Source organism: Phlebotomus papatasi, chromosome 2, assembly GCF_024763615.1.
Source record: "Phlebotomus papatasi isolate M1 chromosome 2, Ppap_2.1, whole genome shotgun sequence".
Taxonomy (NCBI): domain Eukaryota; kingdom Metazoa; phylum Arthropoda; class Insecta; order Diptera; family Psychodidae; genus Phlebotomus; species Phlebotomus papatasi.
In genome coordinates, this window is record NC_077223.1 from 69466806 (window position 1) to 69492953 (window position 26148).

Here is a 26148-nt window from a genome sequence, read left to right on the forward strand (position 1 = left end):
TCATCAAATGCTTTTGTAAACAAACGGTGATTCAATTAAAATTTATAATATTTGTTTCAATACAAAAAGAAAAATGAAATATATCTCTTCATATTTCAAAACTGATAAATTGTATTTCAATTAACAAATAATTATTTTACTTCCTGTACTCAAAATGATATGCAAGAAGGAAGACATAATAGAAAAAAATCGTGTTGTGTTTATGCATTAAAAATCACGTGTGATGGCTCACAGTTTGAGAACTACTGGCCCCAAAAAAAAAACTTCATTACCCAAAAGAATCCACTTCTTTTGCCCCACATTAAACTCCTATATAGTATGTTTTGAAGTCTGGAGAAATTAAATTTATTAACTCGATAAGCTTTTATTGTAACACGAGGGAAGATAAATAGAAAACAAGTCTAGAAAGACATTAAAAATTTTCCAACTTGTGAGTGCATTTCGTCTGATGAACAATGCCGAAAGAAACAGAGATTTTATGTTGATTTTTGTTAACAAGTTCACTCACCAGAAATACCATCACACTAGACGACTAAACGTCGAGCAAAACGATCCAATTGCAGTGAAAAATGCAATATAATTGCACATAATAAGAATAAATAAAAAAGCAGTCACAGTTTTTATTAAAAAAAATTAAACTTTCACTTAAAATCAATATTATTAATTTCATTTATTCAACAAGACCAGTAAGAAACTTATTTCTTTCATTTTTCTGCACGTGATATCCTGTGTCAATGTACTCAACTATAGTCTTTGCCTTATCCTCTTGGCCCAACTTTCATATAGATATATAATGAGATTTTGTAAGACTTATGAAACTTCACGATCAGCAAAGAAATTCCACCTTCTCAACGCACCAAAGAATCCCGTGAGACTGATGCAGTCGTCTTTTGGTGAATTGGGAGAGAAAGATCATTGCTCCTCGTGAATTTCGTCATCGTGAGTGAAGTAGTGAGAAATGTAAGTGGAAAATAGAAGAGATATGTGTAAGCACGAGTGTGAGAGGAAAAAAGTAAATAAAAAAAATGCAACATCACACAATTTTCACATGTAATTCCGGTGTGATGTTGAATTTAACACGCCACTCTCCACAATCTCTCTCACTCCTCAAGAGACACCATCCACTCCAAGTGTCACTAACTTTTTGAATCTATTTTTGAACCATGACAAGAACAAGAAATAAAAGGAGCAGCTAGAAATATTGGACAAAATTCTAAAACAGAGAAAATTAACACCACAAGGCACGCTTCAAAAGACACCCAATGTAAAGATTTCCCTCATTGGGAATACAGAAGACAGGGGCAATTTAAGACACTTCTTCATTGCGAGTTAACAAAAATCTCCCAGTGGTTTGTGTCTGTGCAAAGTCTACCTATAATCTGTTATAATCTCCTAAGTGTGTATCGACTAAAATAGAAAGTTTCGGGATTTTTTAAGTAGACTTTAACGTCGCAAAATAAAAAAAAAGAATTATAATAAAATCTGTAAAACTAGGAACGAAAGCGTTCCTATCCTAAATATTTTTAAAATTTTAACAAATACATTAGGTTCAAATACAAGTGAAGTTTAATTCTCCAACTAAAAGGTAAATGGAACTTTATTTAACTTTTGGAAATTTTATGCAGATTCATATGCCATTTCAAATTTAGCAAAAATATGCAATCATGCCATGAAATACTGAACGCCAAGATCCCGAAAGCCAAAATCCTGAATGTTCAAAATTCGAAAATGGTCAAAATTATACAGAGGATCATTTCCCAAAACAGAAAATTTTCCTTTGCCTTCAAAAAGTGCGAGTAGGGTAACGGGTATTTCGGGACACTTTTTAGCACTTTCAAGTTTCAAACAGCTTAACGACTTCTCAAATAATTTTTTTCCTTGTTGGTACAAATATTTATGTTCCTTATGCTATCCAGAATAAGATTCTTATCGAAAAATTTTGAAAAATGCGTCATTTTTTATACAAAATAGCAAAAAGTGCAAAGAAGTAAAAGTGGTATATTTCGGGACAGTTGGTTGGGTATTTTGGGACAGACAAAAGTCGCTATTATGCAAATAAATTTCACCGAGCCTGATTATTCACCTTCAAGTAGAAGTTCTATACTTTACTCTTTCATAAAAATTTTGTTTAAATTTCACTTTTAAAGTGACTTAAATTAAAAAAAAAAACTAAGCACTGTTTGTGTTGACATCTGCAAAATTGACCACACTGAAGGTCTTGTAAGAAGTGAAATGTGACACTCATAATTCACGGGTATTTCACGCTTTAAATTAAATAAAATTTTAGAAGTTTTATGTTGATCTGATACGTAAAAAGCTTAATATTTCATATAGAACTTAAAAATAATTAGAAAACAAATATTTATAGGATTTTTGATGTGTCCCAAAATACCCATATTATGTCTCGAAAAGCACCTTGTCCAGAAATACCACACGTTACCCTACAATCGTGGGAATAGCTATGAGACTTTTAAGAATTCGGGATTTTAGTGTTTGAAATTTTGGCATTCGGGATTTTGGCTTTCAGTATGTTACCTTCCGGGATTTCAGCTTTTTGGGACTTTAATTTTCGAGATTTTGGCTATTCGGGATTTCGACCCATACTGGATTTTGGCCCATTTGGGACTCTGTTTTTCGGGATTTTGAACAATTTGGGATTCTGACTTTCAGGATTTTCTGTTTTGGTATTATGGCTTTTCCAGATTTTCGTTTTCGAGATTTGCCCATTGCATTCGGGATTTTCACTTTTCGGTATTTTGATCCATTCGAGATTTTGAAGTTTTAAATTATTCGGAATTTTGGCCTATTTGGGATTTTGATCCATTCGAAACTTTGTCTCATTTGAGATTTTGGCCCATTAGGGATTCTGGCTTTCAAAATTTTGTCTTTCGGGATTTTGTCTTTTCGAGATTTTGGTCCGTTCAAGATTTTGGCTTTCGAAATTTTCAAACCACAAATTATTTTTGTGCAAAACTGCCTAGCTTTCTCCTATTCGATAATTTTTGGTCGCAGAAAAAAGGGCATTCCTCATGAAGAAAAGTCCCCAAGAATGAAAAAGCCTCAAGAGAGAGAATTCTTTTAACGATATAACCACAATCCTAAGTTTTTCTTCTCCACACCCAAAATTTTATGTATCAGAAAGTTGCTGCTATAACACATACACCATTAATATAAAGTCCATTATTTTATTTATAGGTATTTTCCCCTCTAATTATTTCACTTTCAACGACACGAGAAAATTTCTCTATTAAGAACAAAATTCTCTCATTAGTGTTAAAATGATAATGGAAGGTACAGCAAGACGTCGGCGCGCAAAAATGAGGAGAGACAATAAAAAAAAGAAATGATATTAATTGTATAAATTTAATGAAGAAACTCACACACTAAACTTTTTAATTAAATCATATACACACATTAACCCTTAAAGAGTTAAAAAGCATACTAAAGAAGCATCGTAAAAAAAACCTTATAGTGAAAAAAATCTCTTTATACAAAAACCTATTGACTAATTTCAAGATCATCGACCAAAATATGCAAAAGTGAAAAGAAGTTTATTTAAAATTCAAATGAACAAACTCATTTTGGTCGCAATTTTTTTTTCGTCAAGTTTCCTTTCTTGCAAAAATCAATCAGCCAAAAAGGCCATCAATACAGAGAGAAAAGATATTGAAAAGAAAACACGCATTTGTAAGTCATTATAATTAAATTTATATAATTCCCATAATTAGCAAGAAAGTCGATAAAAATCTCAACGTGAAAACAAATCAATTGATTTAGCTTCTTCATTAACCATAAATAAACATTAAATTAATCAAGTGAGATATCTTCTTTCTATCATTTAACGAAATTTGCTTAAGACTTGTGAATAATGTTTATTCGTTTTTGCATGGATAAGGCGTGAAGATTTTTATCAAAACCATTTATCATTAGGAGTAGACAAATCAATTTTACTATTTTTTGTGCATTTTAGAGAAAACAGTTTTTAAATATTATTTTTAGAAAAATTTACCGTTGATTATTGGCAAATATAGAATTAAAAAAAGCTTTATAGATAAAGTGGCAAATGTTTATGAACAGAAATTCAAGATATTATGATGATTTTTTTTCTATTTTGGACGATTTTGATAATTTAACCTATAAAATTTACACAGAAATAAACAAAAATAATTTATAATAAAAAATATAATTATTAAACGAAATAATAGATTCAACATAAAGAGTAAGTAAATTTTGCCTATTTATTTACTTTTATGTATTTATTAATTACCCAAAAATAAGCAAAAATTTGACGTAATTTAAAATGCGAGGTTATGTGAAATCTAACCTCAAAAACCAATACGTTTTTGAAAATTAAGGGACTATTACAATTTGAATAATTACAAATTTATTACATCATGAAATGCCATCATAATTCTAAATTTAGAAGCACAACCTTTTCACCTGATTTCCTACAATTTTCGTTCAAGAAGAAATAATAAGGAACATATTTTAAAGACTTCTAAGAATTTTTAAAAATAGCAAAGTTGTAATTAAATTGTCTATCACTCTTATTAATTTTACAGAACTATATAAAACTGGAAACAACAATAAAGCCACATTTTTCCTCCCGCATTGCATTTAATTTTCCTCAATTAACAATACCTCGTATTTTATAGAAAAATATTGCTTTTAGATTAGATGATTCCAAATGATCTTCATTGATGCATCATTATCTTCCAATGAAGATAGTACTTTTGCCTAGACAATGGGTTAATAAAAATCGTAGAGAAAATATAGAAGAAGCAGAATATGTGAAGAAAACAGTTAGTAAAGCAACTGAAATTCATTTTGACAAAATACACCAAGAATTTTCAGACCATAAATTTCTTCTCAACAGTTTGCAACTACAATCTCGCTTCTATGTTTCTTTTCTTTTTCTTTCTCTCTTTTTCTTTTTAAATTGATGATGGTCAGAGTGAAAAATTAATAGAATTTGTACTCAGTTTAGATGTTAAAAAAAAAATAAATAAATGTCACATTTCACTGAGAAAATTACCAACTTAACAGTTTTGCAAAAGTTCATTCCTGCTGAAAAACGTTCCATTTCACCGATGATTGAGGAGAAAATCAATCATTAAAGTCAAACCAAAATGAAAAAAGAGATATTCATTCATCCAATTAATCACTGTGATTGTACCCTTCACAAAGAGTGATATCTAAGAAATAATATTTTCAATCCTAAAATGTTTTATATATTTCTATTACAAAGTAATCATTTTTTTTTACAATGTCATATTCCGTGTTGGAAGAATCTGCTAAGTCCCTTGTAGATGTAGACCACCCAATCAATATTCGACAACGTCTGCTTCTTCTTTGCTCCCGGAGTTGTTGGGCAAAGGCGATGCATTATATATTACATTATTGTTACATGTGGAAATTGTCTAAATCAGACATTCAAATCTTTGCGCCGGGCGGGACTTGAACTCACAACTGCGACTCATGCCGAGGATCTATTCGCCCAAGAGCCAACGTTTCCCAGATTCAATTCCCAATTCAAGATGTAATGCGATATTTATCAATGAATTTTGAATTTTATTTAGATAACGTCCATAAACTTCCAACGCTTTAATTGATTCTAAGAAGGAACTTTTATCCTTGTTTTTAAAATACTTTCCTTACAAGAGATATCAAAGAAGACAAATTTGTTTTCCAATTTGGTAAGTATTTTCAGAAAAATGTAATCAACCTAGTTCTCTACTTGGCTCCAGTTCGCCTTTTCTGTCATTTCTAAACCATCGAAGGCTCTTTGCTTTCAGAAGCAGACTTTAAAAAAAAAAGGAATGACTTGAATAGCTTTTGTAAACCTTCTGCCAGAATGTTGCACAATTTCTCGGTAGTCTTCAGGTAAAGAATGTGTAAGTATTCGTTCTATTTACGTATTAACTAATATCATCATAAGGAGTACTTATTACCTGCAGAAATAGCGCCGATCGATAAGAATAAAAGTTTTTTTTTTGCAATAAAGTCTGCGTCAATCAACTCACGTTCTTGGAAGGTAGGCTTAAGTGTCTTTTTATTCTTTAAAATCTAAAGGCTATTTATTTGTTATAGCGCTGAAGGATCATAAAGGAAATTTAAAAAAAAAAACCTATAAATCCTGATTCTAAACTTTTATTGTACGATAAGTTCGGCGGATCCTTTACCACCATATTTTACGAACTATTTTATAAGCCTAAATATACTTGGGGCTTTTTATAGGTCTTACACATAATATGGGCTTGGGACTTATGTTCTGGACACACCCACGGATTAAGCAGAAAGAGGGCTTAACCTAATTATAATAAGAATAATGATTAGACTAAAATTTTAACTAAAGTTTAATCGGACCGGAAAGTTTTTTAGCCATCCATATATTTGTGATCAGGAAGTGGCCAAACACATTTTGGCAAAGTTTGGGGTCGATCGGAGGACATGAGATTTTGTTAGGACTATTATAGGTGAGATTGTTAAGTCGTAATATTAAGAGCAGACAATTCATTACACTTTAAAGAACCACTAATATTGCTTGCTATTTAGGAGTTAGACATTCGAGAACTGGGCTAAATATTCAGCTTGAAACCCGTATAAGCCCTGTTCTCGCTTAACTGTTCCTTTTTACTAAAAGACGATATTTTAAGAAAATTTTTAAAGTACATTGTACTATAATAAGGGCAAATGATCCATTTGATCTTGAAGAATCATTCCAAATGCTTGTTGGTTAGAAAGTTAAGACTTTCTTAAACTAGGCTTAGAATTCTAAGCCTATAATTCGTTTTAAAGACTTTCAGATTATTAGATTCAGATTTAGTTTTACTCTGGAAATCTGGAGAATTTAGTAGACAAAGCGACAGTGAGACATTCAACTCTTAGATGGAATAAAAATACTAAAAATTACTAAAATAATGAATCTTTCCGAATCAGTCGTTAGCATTTATTTAAAAAAAAATAAAGTTTTTATTGAGTGAAATAGAGATGATGAGATGCCCACTGAAGAGGACTCACACCAAGTGTCGAAAGCTTTGGAGAAAAATTGGAATCTTTCATTTTAAAAGAGGAATAAACCCTGACGACGTCAGGAAATCTTGAGAAGAGCACAGAATTTCCCTCAGATTTCAAAAACAGAAGATTTTGTTTGTTTTGCAAAATAGTTTTATATAAAGTTTCTTTAGGTATTTTATTAGAGTATCTCTTCTTTCTTTCAAGCTACTATCCAATACCAACTAAAGCATCATAATTCGGTTATAATTTTACTGCTTGAACTCTTGTAGAGAGAGCGGTATATATTGCTCCTTGGAAATTACAAGGGGCTAACTCACTTTTTTGCGATTTCGAGATTTTAATGCACTTAGAAAGTGAATTTAATAAATTTTCGTATGATATAAGTCATTAAATTTCGTTATTAGAAGTTTTTCAAAATTTTACTCTTTCTGATTGCTTGCGCAATTTTGTTTGAAGTAAAGGGGAACAAAATACATTTATCGTTAAATTTTTTGTGAAACAAAGGACCAACTCAAGCAAGTTGATCCTTTGTCGTTCTAATTTCAGCAAAATTTGTGCATCATTTAGAACGACAAGGAGCTAACTCGTAAAAATACATATTTTGAAAGCTGAAAATTTGTATGTTTCGATGTTTATATTAATGCTCATACAAATAGAAAAGAAATAAATTGTTTTTAGTCGGTCATTGAATTGAGATAATTATTTACACAAAGTTAAATCTTTCATGCTGGCTCCTGAAAAATTGCCGGAAATGAGTTGTCCAACCATCTCCATCTGTCCAACCGGCTGTCGCCAGCCCTATAGAGGCCAAACGGTTAAAGTTAAAGATAGAGACTAGGGACCTTCGGGGGACCCCCTCCCAACTATTTCCCATCCCCACCAAAACCATTTTTTTGGGATTACTGGAAAATGCGTTGTGCGATATTTTCAGTTTTGGATATGCTTTAGAGATTAACTAGGCAGACATTTCGTCCTTATACGAGAATACCGATTAATTCTCATAATGGTTTTTCAAAATCAAAGGTATAAAAGGCTCTAGAAAGCGTATTTCTTAATTTAATAGTATCATGTTTAGCATCATTGGAAAGGTTTTGGAATTTATGATAAGACAGAACTGGCTACAATTGGATCTGAACCGTTAAATCAATAGACTAATTCTTATCCGAAAATCAATTTTAGTATCTAAGTTACGAGTTCAAGCATTTCGAAAAGTCTGAGAAGTTTTTCCTCTTTTTCTAAAGACATAGTAAAACGACTTCAAAAATCGAAATGAAGTAACATGATTAATGCGTTTTTCTTTGTTTTGTAAAATCGTTTAATATAAAATATTTTATATGTAAGTTTCTTCCAAGTAGCACCCAATATCAATCAAAATATGAGTATTCGGTTATAATTTAATCATAATTCAGTTAAAATTCAAAAATTTTATACTCTTTTTCAATTATTTATATTCTTTATGTAAAGTATGCTACTACAATCACAAGCTTATCAAAGGTTTATCACTGTTTTTTAGTCTGTAAAGACAGAATGTTATACATTTTATTGACGATGGGAACATGAATGAAGTAAGAAATGGAGAGAAAAGAAAAAGGCAAGAGTGAGATTCTTGTGTGGGAAATTCAAGTTATTTATTGAGCATTGACACAATTTCCAAGGAAAAAAAATAACACAGATCATTTGTACAAGAAGGTGAGATGAGAGTGAGAAAGAATTTTAGCATGAAGGTGGAAGTTGGACAACAAAAAAATCTATTATTCACAATGTCGCTCTTTTTCTCCTCCAGAGATTACTTAAAAAAAAAACTAATATATATTATAAGAAGTAGTATATATTTAAAAAAGAAACTAAAACACCTGTACAATAGCCAATTCAATAATCGACAAAACATTCCAAAAAGTAATACAAAATCGTCAAAGGGAGAGAGAGACTAAAATCCAACTAAAAGAACGACAGACAGTGAACTCAATTGACCAAATTGAAACAAACAGCAATCATCAGATATTCAACACGGGGCATTAACAATGAGTCGCCCAATGTGGAGGCGGATTCTTTTTTTATTTTTATTTTTCTCTACAAAACCAAACACCACCACTTCATTCACTAAAATTTCCTTCCACATTTCGAGGTTTCGATCGTCAACGCCAGACCAAATATTGGAGTGGTTTGGCTTTTTTCTCTCTTCTTCAACTCACCCAACAGACACACCAACAACAGTGAATTTCAATAATGGTAATAATGCAACTCCATTCAGTCTTTCCTCCCAATATGCTTTCCTTTTTCACCATTTTCAGGCACACCTTTAGACCTTAAAACAGCAGACTCATACTCGCAATCGTCATGCAAAAAGAATCTCATCATTTTAGGAATTGTACTTTCGTACTCCAATTTCCATCTCTATACAAAAACACTAACTAATTGGGTCATAAGTTGACTAATTACTTGCAGTGTTTTTCTTATAAGAACAACATGATTCACCGTACTTCAAGACAATAAAAAGAATTATAAACAGAAGGGAAAAAAAAGAAAACAAGCTGCGAGTATGTAAAATATTTCATGCTAATTGTTTTAATGTTTTAATTAATGGGCATAAATTATCAATCATTAAAGAAATCACTGATAATTTCCCTTTGATTGCAAAATTAATATCAAAATGTTCAATTGAGAATTTTTTTTTCGCTATATAAATTTTCACTCTTGTTTCTTCAACATTCAAACTCATCTTATTAATAGATATAATTTGCTTATAAGCTAATATAATAATAACACTGTGCAACGATGATTTTGTCGCCGGGTTCTCATGCTACTTTTTCTATTGCTAGGGTCAAATGATTTACGAAAATACTTATCATTTTGATTTCATTTGGATTTTGCGACTGGTATTTACGAAAAACGGTTTTTTCCGTTTTTTGATACTTGGGTGCCTATATCTCCGAATCTACTGAACCGATTTATTTCTCACTAAGGAATAATTTGTTCTCCTTTAGATGCCCGATAAATCCTCTGAACAGATGAAGTTCGTACAACCGACACCAGGGGCGCTGTAGTCCCATAAACGTCAGAAAACATGTAAAAATCGAAATTTGTAGCAACTTTGATCAAGAATATCTCGAAAACTAAAACTGTTCTTAACAATCTTATTTATGGGTTTGATAGAGAATTTTATTAGCTACATTTTTGTTCATATACAACTTTTTGCTCAGATTATTTTTTAGCCTCGAAATAGAGGTTCAAACGAAAAATGAGCACCCAGCCAACTAGAGAAAACCCTCATTATTTCACACATTTTGACTTTTTCTTTTCAAGTTGAGGTAAATCCAGGATATTTTCATACTTTTTCTAAATTGCATAAGTTTAATAAATATATACATATTTTTTCTTTTACATCGGAAAATTTCTTAGCCCAAGATACACAGTCTCAAAGATGGCGTGACGCGCTTCATATTTCACTTGTGATTTTTGACAAAAATTTTAAAGTGCTCTATTTCGGGAAGAGGCCAAGATATTTTTTGCTATTTTTTTTTTAAATCTGACATGTAATTTTATTCTCTTTAAAGGCGTCTCCAAACTTTCCCCTATCATTGTAGGAAGCAACGTCAAAATAAAAAAAAGGCAATTTGTTTATGAAAATTGATTCTAGTGTATAGACACCATAAATCGACATACTTTTGATTTTTTTTAAATTAAAAAGTATATTATTAACATAAAAAACTACATTCCCTCAAAGAAAGAGGGTCCACTTTTTTGTTGAACTACTTAATTTTTTTTTTTTGGAAATTCCCCAAAACAATTGAGTAGTTAAACTCAAAAATGGATAGACTTCTTTTCAGGGAGTATAGCACCACAATAGTATTTACCAAAAGGAAAAATATTGAAACTTTTGGATTTGGTATTTAAAAGAAAAAAAAGTTCAAATTTTTTTTTTGGTAAAAACAAAAGTTTTTCACATTTTTAGTACATATACGCTATTTTTTTTTAAAATGTTTTAGACTTTGATCACTTTACTTTTCGAAAAAAATACAGTACGACTCCAATAGAGTCAACACATGTCATGTCTGCAATATTCTAAGTTATTTTTCTTGTTGAAGTTACTATTTCACTCATTCAAAATTGACTCAGATTGTTACTCGACAAAAGTAGTTTAAAAGTTTGACATTAAATTTGAAATTTTACATATTTTTACATATTTTTCACTGTGTTTGAAATTTTTAGGAATTAATACTATCAGAGTCGTACTGGACTTTTTATTTATATATTTCGCAATAAAAGTCTAAAACATTTTCAAAATAGAGTATATGTGCCAAATATATGTTAAAGTTTTGTTTTTGACAAAAAAAAATTTTTTGGACTCTTTTTTTTAAATACCAAATCCAAAAGTTTCAATATTTTTCCTTTTGGTAAATACTATTGTGGTGCTATACTCCCTGAAAAGAAGTCTATCCATTTTTGAGTTTAACTACTCAATTGTTTTGGGGAATTTCCAAAAAAAAAAATTAAGTAGTTCAACAAAAAAGTGGACCCTCTTTCTTTGAGGGAATGTAGTTTTTTATGTTAATAATATACTTTTTAATTTAAAAAAAATCAAAAGTATGTCGATTTATGGTGTCTATACACTAGAATCAATTTTCATAAACAAATTGCCTTTTTTTTATTTTGACGTTGCTTCCTACAATGATAGGGGAAAGTTTGGAGACGCCTTTAAAGAGAATAAAATTACATGTCAGATTTAAAAAAAAAATAGCAAAAAATATCTTGGCCTCTTCCCGAAATAGAGCACTTTAAAATTTTTGTCAAAAATCACAAGTGAAATATGAAGCGCGTCACGCCATCTTTGAGACTGTGTATCTTGGGCTAAGAAATTTTCCGATGTAAAAGAAAAAATATGTATATATTTATTAAACTTATGCAATTTAGAAAAAGTATGAAAATATCCTGGATTTACCTCAACTTGAAAAGAAAAAGTCAAAATGTGTGAAATAATGAGGGTTTTCTCTAGTTGGCTGGGTGCTCATTTTTCGTTTGAACCTCTATTTCGAGGCTAAAAAATAATCTGAGCAAAAAGTTGTATATGAACAAAAATGTAGCTAATAAAATTATCTATCAAACCCATAAATAAGATTGTTAAGAACAGTTTTAGTTTTCGAGATATTCTTGATCAAAGTTGCTACAAATTTCGATTTTTACATGTTTTCTGACATTTATGGGACTACAGCGCCCCTGGTGTCGGTTGTACGAACTTCATCTGTTCAGAGGATTTATCGGGCATCTAAAGGAGAACAAATTATTCCTTAGTGAGAAATAAATCGGTTCAGTAGATTCGGAGATATAGGCACCCAAGTATCAAAAAACGGAAAAAACCGTTTTTCGTAAATACCAGTCGCAAAATCCAAATAAAATCAAAATGATAAGTATTTTCGTAAATCATTTGACCCTAGCAATAGAAAAAGTAGCATGAGAACCCGGCGACAAAAAAAAAGTTTGAAATTGTTGCACAGTGTAATAATTTCAAGTTCAGTGAGTAAATGTCACAATTTTGAAGCCTCATTTTATTGATTATATTTGTTATTATAAAACAAATAATCTCACATATGCTGTTTGCTGTATGATTGATGAGTGATTTTATAATAAAAGAAGAATAATGATGAGTCAAAAATAACAGTTTAATTGTATTTCAATAGAGAGAGTATTACAGTCAGAACCGTACAGCAGATTGAATTTAAGAAAAATTTATTTTATAGCTTATTTAAATTTTTTAAAAAAATATTTATGATGAGAGAATTTCCTCTAAATAAAGTTTATTAGATTATTTAATTAAAAAAATATTACCGTGATATTTATTTTAGCAAAAAGGCAATAACATCAGACGATAGTGTTTCAAAATTATTAAGTTACTTTATTTTTTTTAGTATATTTTATTACTATTATTATTGTTCTTCTCAAACAAATAGGATTCATACATCTTATAATATTTGGAAAAGGAAAAACGAAAAAAATGAGAAAATTAATATAATTACTAGTGACTAGTTAAGTATCCTTATATTCCGTCAACAGATCCGGAGTGTCAGAGGAAGATAATTAAAAAGAAAGTGTACGAGAGAACCGTAGGGGAATTCTGTAACAGTCTGACAATGTCATGTGACAAATTTTCATGGTAAAATTCAGAAGTAGAACAATATTAAAAGCCGGTGAGCATTGAGTGGCCATTGAAAAGAGTTCTATGAAGCTCTCAGTGATTAATAAGAATCACACTTTTGAATTTTTTTTCAAGAATTTACTCAATAAAAAATATTCAAATTTGTCATATGACTTTATCATACTGATACAGAATTCCACAGCTGATCAAAGTTAGCTTTTTCTAACTGATTTTTTTTTAAACTGAAGGGTGCAGTGTACGAAACATCTTCTGAGCTAATTCATTAGCATTAGTTTTTAATTAGTTTGATTGAGAGTATCCTGTGCTTGGATGAGAAGGTACCTTGTGGCGCAATGATTCCACAGTGGTAGGCTTTGTCGCCTAAGTGACTTTTCGTGTTCGACTTTTTAACAACTTATTTTTAATTTAAAGCTGCTTTCAAGAATATCTTTAAAGTTTTGTCAGAAGAATGGAAACACTTTAATTTCACTAAATAAAACCCTTATAAATTATACGCACCGAAAAATTTCATTTGCTTGCTAATCTGCCCCGGTCTTCCCTAATCCTTTAAAAATGGTTGAATTTAGGGGAAGGTTTTGCACCTTCGTAATGTTGCAGCTTCGTAAGTGAACTTAAGCCATATGGTTAAACCTTAGGTCTGAAATTCATATAGGGAAAACCGGGACAGAATTAGCCACGCATTGTATTTGACAGTAGGATGTTATAGCCTACCTTCATTGAGAAAAAAGGGGGTGCGATTAACTTTTTTCCCTCATAACTTTAACACATTTTAGGCGTAAAAGTATATCAACATTTTTAATATTATTTTAACACATTTTTAAGGGTAAAATTAACATGAAAAAGGGTAACTTTAACCCCTAATACACCTAAAAAGCATAATATTTACACCGATTTCGAATCAATACTGCAGGGTAAAGTTAACATTTCCGGAATATTATTTTAACTTTTTCAGATTTCTTTCAGTGTTAGAAGAAATATTGAAGAAACACTTATTCGAAGTAAAGACATCCCTTCCTATTCATTGAAATATTTATCAGCCTGATACATTTTTCTTATAAATTATACGCACCGAAAAATTTCATTTGCTGGCTAATTCTGCCCCGGTCTTCCGTAATCCTTTAAAAATGGTTGAATTTATATATTTAGCTGAGACACACTTGGAGGGACTATAACAGATTAGGGAGATTTTATCTCAAGATTGAATCACTATAAAAGATTTTCCCGGACTCGCCAGTGCATAGCATAGGGCGTTATTCGAATTATTATAGGGAAAGGCTTTTAGGCTTCGCATACACTCTGGCTTCGAATTGGAACACTTTATATTTTCCCATATTCCTTTTATGAATTTGACCTATCTATGGCGGTATGTTAATACACTGAAAGAAATCCGAAAAAGTTAAAATATCATTCCGGAAATGTTAATTTTACCCTGCAGTATTGATCCGAAAACGGTGTAAATATTACCCTTTTTATGTGTATTATGGGTTAAGTTTACTCTTCCTTCATGTTGATTTTGCCCTTAAAAGGTGTAAAATTGACATTAAAAAATGTTGATATATTTTTACACCCAAAAAGTGTTATTTATGACGAAAAAACACTTTTTTTCTCAGTGTATAGCTAGTTAAGAAAAATATGAAGTGTTCAAAATCAGAGTGTGTGTGAAGCCTGAAAGCCTGCCCTTACTTTTGATTAAACGAAGCTTAGGGGGAAGTGGGGCACCTTTGAAATTGGGATTTTTCACCTATTTTTAAATAAAATTGAGCCCTATCGTGATATAATTTAGGTGCACAAATTGAGAAGCTAAATCACATTATGATATGGTGCAGTTCCACTTAAAAAAATAGGTGTAAAATCACAATTTCAAAGGTTTCCCACTTTCAAAAGTGCCCCACTCCTCCTCCCTAGAAGATTCTTGGTATTATTCATATGAGATAAGGGAAAGTGACTGCTTCATAAATTCTCAGAATTTTTGAGAAATTTTATTTTGTAGTAAACTATAAAAATCCTGACCTATTGGAAAGTAACATGCGAAATGTTTTTGACCATTCAGATTGGAATACCCATAGCAAGTTTACCACAAACGGGCCGATAAAAAACATGATTTTCCCTCTTAAACATTTGCAGTTTTGCATTGAAAATCACTGGCTAATTCACCCTGAAACTCTGAATATTCATTTATGTAAATCCGTCTTTTCTTGTTTATAGTTATTTCGTCTCAAATTTAAGTATTTGTAGTAATTTCTGTGATTTCTAGAAAAGAGAGATTGTTGAGATTTGGGGGCCTTGGACAAGGCTACGAGAACCTTTCTCTAGAATCTTCTTCCTCTTCCGAGAGCTCTGTTTTAGAAATTGGCTTTTTGGCAGAGGAGTTGGCAGGTGTTCTCAGTGGTAATTCGGTGCAGATGCTGAGATTTCTGCACTCACCATTTTCTCCACAGTTCAAGTCTCTTGCAAGAGTATTGGACATGCATCAGGAGAGAGAGATGGCCAAGCCAAGAGTGTGAAAGAGAGAAATGTGGGTGGAACATGGGCCTTTTGGGGGCAACTTGCGACAAATGGTGTTGCGGAGCCCCATGAGACTCCCCAGATGACGTGTGATTGCAGAAAAAAAGGAGAAGAAGCACAACCAAATTGCACACAAAACTGTACATAGATGATAAATACGCAAGATTAATGGTCTCATGAGTGATATAACGGGAATGTAAATGGTAGTATATAAAAGGCCAAAAAATTAGTCTCAAACATGCTATTTCGGGGGCATGGAGAGGTCTGTACAAGAGAGTAACTTCACTGGGCCAGCAAAAAAAAGAGGCGCACACATTCTTTTAGCCCGTGGCCCAGAGGAAGCGAGGGTGTGAGTTAATAATCCACGAGACACAGAAAATAAAAGCATAAATTAAATTATATCAACAGAATTGTGTTGTGAGGAATGTGTGTGTCACAGAGTAGTCTTTTTTAGCATAGAAAATATTGTCATGCTACTCACGTCTCCCAAATGAGAAAAATTGACTTTTCCACCCAACGGGGGCTCTTCGAATGTGCACTGCGCTTCCAGTAATCCTCGCCTTCTTTAGTACACGTCCCCAGCACACTCTCCAAGTTAATTTTACACCCCGGAACGAAACAGTTACACAAACTGGACCAGACCAATTTCACGGACACAGTAGAGAGCTTGCAGAAATGCCACTGGAAAGGCCGAGAAAAATAGAATTTGTGAGCGACAATTTTTGCACTCGCAATCACGTCAAACAATTAACGACACTGGCGCCCTCGTCGAACAAAACTCATTCGAAAAATTTGAAAAAAGAAAAACAATGGGTTGCCATGTTCAAGCGCATTTCGATATATTTGAAAGTGTAGAAGCAACAGTGGAATCGTCCTACGAAAAATCGTAAAAAGTGAAGGAAGAAGGAATCATCCTATTTTTTGAACTAAATATTACATTATAATTTAAGCACTATTTCCTAGAGCTCTCTCACTCTCTCTTCCTCCTCTCGTCCTATGATGCTTTGGACTCCTGTGATATTTTACTGCCCCCCATGATGGCCTTAACATCCTCTGAATCCAATGTTTCGTACTTCAAAAGTGCCTCTGCAAGAGCTTTGTGCTCCTTCGGATGAGCCTTGAGGATGGCCTTTGCTCTCTCATAGCTATCACTGAGAATTTTCTTAATCTCCGCATCCACCTGCAAAATTTCAAATAGATAAAGGTTTTTTAATGGAATTTAAGCACAAACCTAAACTTAAATACGGGAGATCGGGGCAGTTATAGTCAAGGGCAGAATTCCCTTTAAGGACGACTGGGTCACCCGTGACCCATAGAGAAAATAATTTTTCCTGACTACCTGAAGTTATTTATTTCTAATGTTTGTACCTAATCACTAAGTAAAAAGATGTAGAAATCTAGGATATTTTTTGCAAATCTCCAGTACTTGCTATATAAAAAATATTTAAGCTCAAAAATGACGAATTTTCACATTTTCACATTGGTGCTTGAATTTTAATATTTCTAATTTTTTTTATGCAAAAACCTCTTGGGACTAGAAAATGTAATAACTATACATAATATTTTTCAACAAAGTAAAAATTATAGTTTATTGGTATTTTCAGGAAAGATTTATAATTTTCATGGGTCATATATGACCCAATCGTTCATAAAGGTAAAAAAAAAACCGAATGGATTTTCCAAGTTTTGAGGTCAGAATGTTTCATGTTTTTGTTTATGTGTGCGCAAAATAGTCAATTATTCGTGTAATATTGTGTGATATATCAATTAGCTGAGATTTTCCAGTGAAATACTGACTGAAACAGGTAATATTTTGATAATTTATAAAATACTTCTACGTAAATGTTGTAAATTCATAACTTTTTACTCTTGTAGTTGACTTCAAAAATGGAAAAAAATTGCAAAATCAATGACTACGAAATCATCCACATAATGCCCAGACGACAATTTTATCCTGAACGAAAGCGACAAAATATACTTGGAACAAGACGTGGATGAAGTGAACTTTGAAGTTTCATCAAGAACGCATCAACGCCGGAAAGAACTCCCGGATTCACAGCAATGTGCAACTACGTCTGAAATTCACAGAGACAACTAACATTGCACCTACCCAATATCATTAAACATGTTTTGAAGAAAACTGAGGAAAAACGCAGGTGCACATGGTGCTATTAGAAAAAAAAGGATTATAAGACCAATTGTATTTGTGAGGTATGCGACATTTATCTCTGTGTTACCTTACCAGTATGCGAAATTTGTTTCGATGAATATAAAAATTAAAAATGAAGTAAACAATAATACATTTTTGTGTACCAGTCTTCAAGATTCTTTGAGACCAAAAATTGAATGAGACTTTTTAAAATTAATTATTGATCGTTTTAATTTTTACTCGTACTCTCAATAGGTTTTTTTTATTATTACAAATATATTCAAGTTATTTAACCTTCAGAAATAACAGAGCAAACGAGTAAACTAGTCGTCTGGAAAATTTTATGCTTTTTTACCTTTATGGACGATTGGGTCATAAATGACCCATAGTTTTCCATTACTCCTAGGGATGGGAAATTTTTTTTCTAACTATAAATCTGTTATTTAGGCTAAAATATCGAGGGAAAATTGATTTCATTGAATTTCGCTCAGCGGAAATCTTCTTGTCCTTAAAGGGTTAAACGGCTAAGAGACTTTTATGCCTTTTATATATCTCAACTTACATAAGATAGCTTGAAAAGCACCTTTTCTTACAAGATAGTTTTCTCCGTGAATCCCGTGAATTATATTTCTGTGCAATTTTTAGATCCATAATTGGTAAAGAAATGCGTCTTTTTGAATTATTTGACCAGCGTGGTTGAACTATTTACTTAGCACTTTTTATTCGAGAGCTGCTGATCGGCCAGCAAACCGATTCAGCAAAAATATGTTAAAAATGCTGCTTTTTTCAGCTAGCTGTGCCCGCTAGATTTGGTCTTAAAAAAATCAAAATAGAGAACTTTCCGGTCATTGGTATGCGTGGACAAAATACTAACCTAAAAGCTATTTCCAAAACTTACCCAAAAATAAAAAAAAGAAACCGTTCTCGACATTTTCGACAAAATCTAAAAAAAGCATAGTTATAGAGGAAAGAAAGGGCTAGAGGGAAAGAAATTCAGACTACTCTAGATCCTAGGCAATAAATATTTATGGAGGGTCACCGAAGACCGGAAGTCGATATCTCTAATCGTTCAGTTTATAGATTGAAAAACATATACGAACGAGAAATAAAAATATTCGAATACTTTACCCGGTCCATCACTGATTGGGACCGACCGATGCAGCCGAATTGGAAATTTCAAGATCTTTCCAAAATATTCAAATTTAAGCAAATCGATTAAGAAATAGGCTCTCCAACGTCTGATCGAAATTTGACCTTTTAAACGGTGCCCGCTTTCTTATTCGAACAATTGTGAGAGAAAATGACAGATGTCCTAATTTTTTTTTTAGTTTTTTCAACATCACGAAAACAAATATTATAAACATATTTTTTGTAGGACTAAAACACCGTTTTCTCTATCTGAACTAGAAAAGCGCTTTTCAAGCTGTTTTAGAAAAAAAAACACACACACAAAAGACCGCAAATCATTTGACCAATCAAAACAATAAGCGACGAGACATGGCAATGACATTTCTTTTCATCGTGATACATCTGAAATTGCTTCGATTGTTGTTACTTTTTGCTCCATCTATTTCAATATCTTTTGTTACTTTTTACCCCAAGTGGCTATTTTTAATAAAAGTATTTCTGGAGACAAGAATCTGTAAAATTTAAAAATAGATAGCGGAGTCGTATTCAAAGAATCCAAAGTATTTATGAAATATTCTCCAGTGCATCAATTTTGCAAAATAAATAGGTAATAATTGATATTTTCTCCAAGCAAAATATTTCAAAAATAGGGCTAAAAATTTTGATATTTTTTATTTTCTAAATTCCTTGTTCGAATTCCATGAACTTACGACATTGAAGAAGGTCTATGGAGGCTATCTATGGAAAAAAAATTTAAGCCTCTATCTTTTTTATCTTGGAAAGATATTGAATTTTGAATTTTTCGATTTGTGACTTTTTGCCCCAGTCTCCCCTGACTTATAAAGCGGTCTTCAGACTAGAGGTTTAGCCCAGTTCTCGAAGATCTCAAAATCCTAAATAAGAAGCAATTTTATCGGTTGATTAGATCTAATGGACCATTTATTCTTATAATCCGATCCAAAGTCACAATTTTCCAAAAAATCTTGATTAATAAATAATTACAGAAGTTAAGCCATATGGCTAAGTCTTAGGTCTGAAGCCCGTATAAGATTCCCATTTTCAACCCATTTCCCATTTTTCAACCTGAATAATCATTTTTAATAAATTACCTTCTGGAGCGAAAACTCATAACTTAAAATCATAATGTAGATATAACGAATTCAGTTTCCGTGGAATAAAATTATTCTGCAAATAATAAATAATGCGTAGTGTTTGAAAAAATGCCATGATTGATATCTTATTTAAAAGAATAATAATATCCTTGATTTAAAATATTTAAAGATGTTTATGAAACATGTCATTTGTGGTAAGAATTTAAAGCTTTGTTCTCTCTTGCCTCAAAAGATATCGATTTTTTTAAAATAATTTTTAACTTGTCACATTTTACCCCAGCTCCCCTACATCATTATTGTTTTCTACATTAGAGATATATATTATGGCTGCCAGTTTTAAGCTCACTGGATTTAAATACCCGAGAAAAAATCTAGTAGCCCAAAAAGGACCTGAGGAATCTGTATTGCGCCCCATAAAACACTTTAATTTCCTTAATTAAAACATTTTAAATGTTCTGAATATTTTTTGAAGTATAGGAATCCTTAAAGGGACAACATGTTTTCATTGTAAAACAATTTTTAACTCACCGTCTCGACTGTGTTGGGTCCTAGAGATTCACTGGGCTGCAATCCTTTTGCTCCTTCGATTGTTCGCAAACCCACCCTCTCGGACATGCCCCAATCCTTCACCATGTGCGTTGCAATTGATGTTGCCTGCTTCAGATCACTTCCTGCCCCCGAAGTGATATTCTCCGGGCCAAAGATCAATTCTTCAGCTGCCCTGCCCCCCATCATGGTGTCCATCATAGCCAATAATTGGGCTTTGGTGACATGATAGCGCTCCTTCTCAGGGATGTAAGAAGTATGTCCCAGTGATGGTCCCCTTGGCATAATGGTGACCTTATGAATGGGATGAGACTCCTTTGTGTAGTACGCCACAATGGCATGTCCACCTTCATGGTAGGCCGTGATTTTATTGGCTTCTTCATCTGGAACCCTTGCCTTCTTCTCTGGGCCCATGAGTACTTTATCCCTGGCACTTTCCAAATGCTTCATTGTCACCACTTCAGCCCCATCGATAGCTGCCCTAAGAGCAGCTTGATTAACCATATTCTCGAGATCTGCACCCGTGAATCCCGTCGTGCCCCTGGCCAGTGTATCAATATCAATGTCCTTGTGCAGAATCTTGGCCAGATACAGTGTCAGAATCTCCCGACGACCACCAAAATCTGGCGTCGGCACTACAACTTCCACATCAAAGCGTCCTGGTCGCAACAGAGCCTGATCCAGATCATCTCTTCGATTTGTGGCTCCTAGCACAATAACTCCCTCATTCTGATGGAAACCATCCATCTCTGACAGCAACTGATTGATCGTCTGATTTGCATATGGATGGAGAACGGAATTGGTCCTCTTGGCACCCACAGAATCAATCTCATCAATAAAAATTACACAGGGAGCCCGCTCTTTGGCCGCCTTAAACAAATCCCTCACTCGCCTTGCTCCCTGTCCCACGAGCACTTCATCGAATTCCGGCCCAGCAGCATGGAAAAACGGTACTCCCGCTTCCCCGGCAATCGCCCGGGCCAATAGTGTCTTTCCCGTTCCCGGAGGTCCCACCAGTAGCACTCCCTTGGGCAGTTTACCACCCAAATTGGAGAATTTGTCGGGATTCTTGAGAAACTCAACTACTTCCTTAAGTTCCTGCTTCGCCTCATCACACCCCTTGACATCCTCGAAGGTCACATTGATCTCCTCCGGATCCACTTCCACCTGGTTGCCTAGCTGAATCCTATTTTGGGAGTTACTTGTTTACCATTTCGCGTCAATTAATTAATTGTGAACAGAGCAACTCAGACACAAGCAGTTTCATTTTTTTTTGTTATTGGAAAAAATTATAAAACTAAAGATAAGGAGATGTTACGAAATTATGAAAGGAAAGTCGGAACGTCCCATTCAAAAATGCAGTAAGACAGTTTATTAAAGTTGATTAACTTTTTTCCTCATAACCTTAACACTTTTTAGGTGTAAAAATATATCAACATTTTTTAATGTTAATTTTACACCTTTTTAAGGGTAAAATTAACATGAAAAGGGTAAGTTTAACCCCCAATACACCTAAAAAGGGTAATATTTACACCGATTTTGGATCAATACTGCAGGGTACAATTAACATTTCCGGAATGCTATTTCAACTTTTTCGGATTTCTCTCAGTGTGGCATCAAAAGCAAAATAGAACCAATGCAATTTGCATTGACTCGATTTCTTTTGTTGTCAGGGACACAATTAACTCTTCCGTCTCTTTTGGGACTCTGAGTACCCAAAGAAGCATATGAATATTCTGTGAAAAACAATGTTTTTTTTATTATTCAGAACTGATAAAAATTTTGTTCTTGTCGATGATTAAGAACTATAAAGATATCCAAATGTAATATATTTTTTTGTAGGACCTCAATTAATTCCTCAGCTTAGATATTTTTGATTAAAAAATGACGAAATTGGCTTGCAGCATTATGCTGCGGTCCGGAAAGAGTTAAACTTCAAGAAAATTAATTTCCAAAAATATTTTTCATGAAATTCTTATAAAAACATAGGATAGGTGCGCCAAATTTCGGCATAGTTGCATGCAAACGCAAAAGTTTTAAGTTTGAAATGTAATATTTTTAATATAAATTGAATTTTTTATTCCTTCTTCTTAAGGAGTGTTGCTTGGAACCTTATAGACAGTTTATCGTCTTTACTTTCTCTGAAATCATTTCTAATTCATTTTAAAATGAATAAAAATGTAGATATATCTTTGGTAGCCTATTTTGGCCACCTTCATTCTCATTAGTTCCTTGCCCTTCTGGAATTCTTCCAATGACTTTTTCACATTATCTTGTTCATCGAAGCGACATTTTTTATTATTTTTTTCTATTGTATAAGCTCTAGAGTATGCAAAAAGTAAAAATTCATGGAGATTTGAGGAACAAAAAAAGAGGACGGAATTGCAAGCTGGCCGAAATTTGGTACACTTATCCTACCTATTGTAACCACCATTTTAACCGATTTTCTCCTATCGGTCTGATATTCACAGGTTTACATGTATGAAGCGTTCCTGATGTCGAAAATAAGTGGTGCTATTTTCGAAAAATTTTCGCTTTTTCAGATAGGGTAAATGTCCTAATTCAAAACCATTTCCAGGCGCTTTAACTTTTACAGAAGATTCATTATATTAAGTTCATATTTTTTCTTTAGAGAATTACATAAATTTTCTCCTTGACTCTTCTAGAATGTTACTGTTCAGTGAAAATTCTTTAGATATAATTTGAAAACTTCTTAAATACAAGAAAAATACGCGAGTGTAAAATGCTTCAATTGGAAACATATTAATGCAAATGGAGACAAGGGAAAATTTCTAATTTGAGACAAACAGTTTATAAGTGAAACCGCGACGAAAGGCTTCCAAAACACTCCTATCGTTTTTATCGTATTACTCGGTTTTTTACTACTCGAACTCCACGGAGAGAGCAGTATAATAATCCCTCGATTTTGAGTTATATATATATTTCAACTCCTTATCCCTAAGGGATCGTATTTTGGTAGAATTTTAGAAATCTGAAGTTTCGAGTTTTTTGGCGTCACGCTGTTTGTCCGTCTGTCCGTCTGTTCGTCCGGCTCTCGCCAGCTCTAGAGGCCAAACGGTTACAGATATCGACTTGGGACCTTTGGGGGACCCCCCATAAGTCGGCCCAAGGATCGTTAACATGCCCCTCATTTTCCCCCACCACTCCCCTTCCCACCAAAACCATGTTTTTTTGGGATTGCTGGAAAACGCGTCGTGCGATTTTTTTTTAATTTTTGGATATGTTTTAGAGATTACCCTGGCGGATATTTCGTCCTTAGACGAAAATACCGTTGAATCATTCCTAATAACGGTTTTTCAAGGTCAAAAGTTAAAAAGGCTCTAGAGAGTGCATTTATCAAGCGAATGGGCTCATGTTTGAGCTCTTTGGAAAGGTCTTGGAATTTCCGATAAAACTGAACCGGTTCCAATCGGTTTTGAATCCGTAATGAACAAATTCATAACCGATAAATAATTTTTATATGAAACTCAATTGAGGTGTATTTTGGGAAATATTTTGAGTGATTTATATGTCGGTTTAAATCGGTTGTGAAACGCTAATATACCGGTTATTTACCGATAAGTTATTTTTGTTCAAATACAATTTTTATTACTCTTTAAACTATTTTGTGGAATCTATTGAGTGATTTATGAATCGATTTAAATTAGTTGTGTACCGGTAAATGGTAAATGATGCGAAAGTACTTTTGAGGTATAGCATCTAAGTCACGGGTTCGAGCATTTCGCAAAGCCTAGGACGCTTTGTCACCCCTTTTGGGTTAAAATAATAATAACTTTGTGGTCACACTGTTATGCCAAAACAAGTTACACGTTTGCTGTAAGTGCACCCTGTGAACGGTATCGCTATTGCACTTTTGAATGGGAGGCGCTATTTATCGCTTCGTAATCTTCATGGCCCCAAAACTTGCTTTTCCGCGTTATATCGCTATCCATAAGCTAGTATTCGAGGTCTTAATGAAAGTAAGAGGTGTTATCCCATAAAATATTTTCCGTAACATCTCCCTTTGAGCTTAGCCAAAGGAAAAGGGAAAAAAGAAAAACAAAAAAAGAAATGGCAAAAATAGGAAAATGTCCTCACCTAAAGACTGATCCACTTGTGGATGAGAAGAGACTGAAGAAGATGCCCAGGAACACAATAATAATCACGATCTGCTGAAGTACCTACAAATAATTGAAGATTACTTTCTCGATGGATAGGTTCTGGATGAATGAAAATGGTTTATCCTTACCTTGAGATACTTCATAGTTCGACTACCTTTGGCTCCATCGGCACTATTTGCCGCCAGGTATCCTTCGGCAAAGGCCACCTTCAGTCTCTGCTTCTGCTCCCCATTCAGACCAGTCTCATCCACTTTCTGCAGCAATTTACTGAGTGTCTCACTTCCGGACGCAGCACTCACTGGAACATGTGCTGTGTCCATTCGACTACTGGGACCTTCAAGATCGAGAGTGGTACTTGTAGAAATCGTCTTATTGAGAGATTTTTGCTTCTCACCAAAAGCTCCACGGATTCTGGACAGCATTCCCGGATTTCTCTTTAATTCAGCAACTATTGATCTATCTGTCTTAAAACCCCGAATCTGTAGGCTGTACTTGAGAGTATTTGCCACCTTTCCGGCTAGAAGACTTCCCGGATAATTCGATATTCGTTCACTTCCTGTGCGATTTATACTAAAGGATTCTTCGGGGATATAGCTAACCATCCAGGAGGCTCTATCTCTGGACAGCTTCTTTTCCGGATGCAGGACAACACAGAGTTCCGTTAGATTTGCATTTGAGAGCCGCTGATGGGCAGGAAATGGGGAATATCGCATGTTTTGGAGGACTTCTTGAAAACTCAACGGACACAGTATCGTCTTATCTAAGCGAATTGTTTGGTTATGTTTCACCTCCTCGGCGTTCTTCTTCGTTTTGTGCTTCTTCAGCGATACATTATTTCGCCGGGGTGATATTTGACTCAGATGGAAGAGAATTTGCTGCAGAATTCAGGATAGAAATTATATTATTGACCACTTTTTCCCAATCCAGTGGCCTACGTGCAGAATGTGAGGGTCTGATGAAACCCCTCGAAATCACCCTAAAACTCACTTGATTGTGATGATTGAGGGAAAACATTGCCACTAATGCAAAATTTAACTATCTCACTATCAATTAAGGTGCACTGTCTAGCCAAATACACTGAATTAGTAAATTTTATCAGCAAAAGAAACTTTTTTTGAGAAAAATTTACACGACCAAGGTTGACATGTTAAATGGCGTGATATCCGCGCCACCTGTGAGATTTTCCCCGAAACTCATTCGAAAATCTGACACGCACGTCAAAATAGGGTGTTTATGAAAAAAAATCACTGAGCGCATAGAAAAAAAAGAAGAGGTGTATTTTTTTGCTAAAAATATCCACAGAACGCGTCTTTATCGGAATATTTTGGAGAGAATGTGTGAGAAAAAGGTGCAGTGCTCTAGCTGGTAACAAAGATTTCTGTCAGTTGCTGAGATTTCTCCGGGAAATTTGTGCATAAA

General features: G+C 33.5%; 2 protein-coding genes across 12 annotated transcripts in view; both read right to left on the reverse strand.

The window, feature by feature from the left end:
- LOC129804026 (uncharacterized) overlaps positions 1-16207 on the reverse strand; it is a 42266-nt gene extending 26059 nt beyond the window's left edge. The window contains exon 1 of the mRNA XM_055851000.1: positions 16155-16207. The gene's annotated coding sequence lies outside the window, so the exon portion shown is untranslated. The remainder of the gene's footprint in view (positions 1-16154) is intronic.
- A 280-nt stretch (positions 16208-16487) lies between these two features.
- On the reverse strand, positions 16488-25919 carry LOC129804025 (ATP-dependent zinc metalloprotease YME1L). Of its 11 annotated transcripts, none has more exons than XM_055850998.1 (6): positions 25717-25919; positions 25124-25604; positions 24858-25063; positions 24707-24777; positions 20591-21794; positions 16488-16853 (listed from the first exon to the last, which is right to left on the reverse strand). In XM_055850998.1, the coding sequence occupies exons 1-6, from the start codon at positions 25741-25743 to the stop codon at positions 16668-16670; spliced, it is 2175 nt and encodes a 724-aa protein (XP_055706973.1). In that variant the 5' UTR covers positions 25744-25919; the 3' UTR covers positions 16488-16667. The 11 variants fall into 11 exon arrangements, with proteins under 11 accessions (XP_055706973.1, XP_055706969.1, XP_055706970.1 ...); XM_055850994.1 differs by having other exon boundaries at positions 20591-21809; positions 24707-24789; XM_055850995.1 differs by having other exon boundaries at positions 20591-21809; positions 25717-25903.
- Positions 25920-26148: the final 229 nt, after the last annotated feature.